This window comes from Haliotis cracherodii, unplaced genomic scaffold (genome assembly GCF_022045235.1).
Source record: "Haliotis cracherodii isolate W230 unplaced genomic scaffold, xgHalCrac1.p SCAF_2, whole genome shotgun sequence".
Classification (NCBI taxonomy): domain Eukaryota; kingdom Metazoa; phylum Mollusca; class Gastropoda; order Lepetellida; family Haliotidae; genus Haliotis; species Haliotis cracherodii.
Genome location: NW_027266275.1, coordinates 54,704,910 through 54,707,954, shown reverse-complemented (window position 1 = coordinate 54,707,954; position 3,045 = coordinate 54,704,910). Strand labels below are relative to the sequence as shown.

The following is a 3,045-nucleotide window of genomic DNA, read 5'->3' as shown; positions in this document are numbered from 1 at the left end:
TAAAATTATTAATAGTGCTTATCCATACAATTGTGTTGTTACATATTCAACTTCTGAAATAATGATTTTAGAAGGCGAGATCAATTTTAACGGTTAGACCCTCTATCTGTTTTGTCCATAGAGCAGTCAAACACGCCAAATTGATTTTCACACCATAACGCATAAACGCAGCCGTCAAATGGCGAGAATACAGCATAAATTCCTGAGCATTCCGGAAAGAATCAAAATGGTTATGGTCAAGGGGAGGTAACTCTAATGATAATACAATCCAATATGGCGGCACCCATAAGCATGTGCTCGAAGTCATAACAAATACGAGATTTAGTTTCCTTCCAGAAGACTTATCTGCTACAATCTGACAATGCCTATTAGATATGTTGGCCGGGAAAGCTATTTCCGTGGAAAGACGCTCTTCGAGATTGCGGCTAACTTAAGAAATTGTGGCGAGGGCCGAGTTGTGACAAGATTCAAGTTCGCGGAACGCTACGAAGAAAAAAGCTATTATCGACTCACCAAAGTTACTCCTGATCTCTCCGACAAGGTACCATAGTTGACAGCACTTCATTGGCACTTATGTCTAATGGGTTCAAATATAGGCCTATTCGGTCAAGCGGTATTATTGTTAAGCTAAGCTGATGTACTCGAATCTAGCAAGCACTGTGATCAAATGATTATCAGCTGATTATTCAAATCTAGCTGACCTTCAATACTCGAACAATATAGTCTTTTCGGCCCAGATTAGGAGTATTACAGTATGGGTAAAGTGGGTTTTGTTCTGGTCTAAACATTCATCCCTGACTGCTGTGTAGAACACTCACTAAAGTCAACAATGTCATACCTCACCCAAATAACCACCTTCCAAGTATTTGGCTCCGTCAGACTCCAGGCTGACTTAACTCATCATCATCATGATCATAATCAAAGGAAAGATTAATCTGTCTTTGCTTCCATGATGTGGGACACAGGTGGCTTTGTTGTCTAAGGCACCACAATTTATGTTCAAGGGTCTGTGGATCATGGACCAAATCTCATACTGATAATGATGCATGGTCATAGGTTTCAGCAAAGGAGTAAATGTCTACAGCCTGTATCCTTTCAAACTTTCTACCCATGTCGAGCTGACACGCCATAAAGCTGAAGACTTATTCTAACCCCAATCTTCACTGGTCTCACATGTTTTGTGCCTGAGTTCAATGTCCCAGACTGAGGCAACATTATATTTCAACTCGCTCTCTCACTCCAAATAAAGAGGAAAAGTAATTAATTTTGATATGAATATACCTTCTTACTGTTTAAAGCTCACTCAGCAACATTCCAGACATAAATAATTATAAAATCTTGCCCACACAGTTGAGTGATTGATACCATGAGCAACAAGTTGCCGGGCTTGACCTGATCATTAACGAAATTAATTTGCCTCTTAGACCAACATACATTGATGGGGATATATTCTAACCTGGAAACTCCATGGGATATACTTTAAGAGTGCATAGGGGCTGGTCGGGTAGCCTAGTGGTTAAAGCGTTCGCTTGTCACGCTGAAGACCCGGGTTCGATTCCCGACATGGGTACAATGTGTGAAGCCCATTTCTGGTGTCCCAAGCCATGATATTGCTGGAATATTGCTAAAAGTGACATAAAACCATACTCACTCACTTAAATGAACATAGAATAAATAACATTCCATTCATGATGTTTACCTTGTTTATCAAGTTGAATTCCTGTTTACAGACCACTCGCAGTGGCGAGTACATACTCACTCACTTAAGAGTACATAGAATAAATAACATTCCATTTATGATGTTTACCTTGTTTATCAAGTTGAATTCCTGTTTACAGACCACTCGCAGTGGCGAGTAGATACTCACTCACTTAAGAGTACATAGAATAAATAACATTCCATTCATGATGTTTACCTTGTTTATCAAGTTGAATTCCTGTTTACAGACCACTCGCAGTGGGAAGGCCTGGGGGATGAAGGTGTTCAGGGGAGAGAACCTGGGTGTGCGTCAGATAGATGCTGGCATGAAGGCAGACTGGAGGCTCATACCCAGGGAGGAAGAGAGTACCTATTGCCAGGAACTGTCCCAGCCCCGGCCCAGGAATGTGGTGCCCAAATATGCTGATATTCCTCCGTTGCTGGGACTCCTCGCCAAGCAGGAGATGTCCGCGAGGGGAGAGGACACATCACAGCCTCTGAGGATGGAGCTGAATATTAAAAAGGATTTTCTGAACAGGGCAATACAGGAAGATACATGATGTCTGCACTCGTTGTGTGAGCTGTGTGTATCTACAGGTGTGTGAAAGTTCATGCAACTCCAGATTCATGGATGAAAATATCAGTCCTTCAGTTACAATTCAGCTGAAGTAATCATGTGTGAGAGCCAAAATTATTTTAACCAAGAGTGACTATTTTAAGGTGATAATGTGTTTATGAAAATGTGTTCAAGCCACAATCACAAAATAATGATAATTCAGAATCATGTTTCTTTACCAGTATGGTCTGTTGGAAATACAAAAAAACATGTAATGAGTATAGTATTGTATGGTGCTTTGTTCTACTCACAACTTAGAAAGAGAACAGTCTGCAGGAGGAGAATACCTCGTCCTGAGTTGGTAATAAATCTTTCAAGGAAAGTAAACATGTTTTCCCTTTAAAACTGACTAAATAAGAAAATGTCGTTGCAAGTCATGGAATTATTAAACAGATGACATCCTTAGCTTCCTGACACAATTCACGTCTGATCAACTTGTCCAAAGTTGGTTAAAAGGTGGTTTGAATGATTTTACTACTGCTTCACAAGTTTACAAAAATAATCAGCGTCTTTATTTCAACAATAGGATAGTGTATAAGATATATTAGTGTTGACAAAGGGATAAATATGTTTGTTCCAGTGCAGTATCTACTGCTGCAGAGGCATCTCCTTCACAGAGAGTCGGATAGTATCCGTGTCCAGAGAATAGTACTTGTAGGCAGTGAAGGAGTTGCTTGTTGTTCTACATTGTATCAGAGACATCTACCCATAATATAAAATTGTATGAGTGT

At 40.1% G+C, this 3,045-nt stretch overlaps 1 protein-coding gene across 1 annotated transcript; it reads left to right on the top strand.

Moving 5' to 3' along the window:
* The first annotated feature begins 267 nt into the window (after nucleotides 1-267).
* On the top strand, nucleotides 268-2,813 carry LOC139469278 (small ribosomal subunit protein mS34-like). Its single transcript, XM_071251422.1, has 2 exons — nucleotides 268-541; nucleotides 1,947-2,813. Exons 1-2 carry the CDS (start codon nucleotides 362-364, stop codon nucleotides 2,256-2,258), a joined length of 492 nt encoding a protein of 163 aa, XP_071107523.1. The 5' UTR covers nucleotides 268-361; the 3' UTR covers nucleotides 2,259-2,813.
* The last annotated feature ends 232 nt before the right edge of the window (nucleotides 2,814-3,045 follow it).

Bases quoted from the DNA above. Each gene is read 5' to 3' on its own strand.
- LOC139469278 (XM_071251422.1), top strand. From the start codon at position 362: ATGCCTATTAGATATGTTGGCCGGGAAAGCTATTTCCGTGGAAAGACG. The intron at 542-1,946 runs GTACCATAGTTG...TCCTGTTTACAG, and splicing joins CTCCTGATCTCTCCGACAAG to ACCACTCGCAGTGGGAAGGC.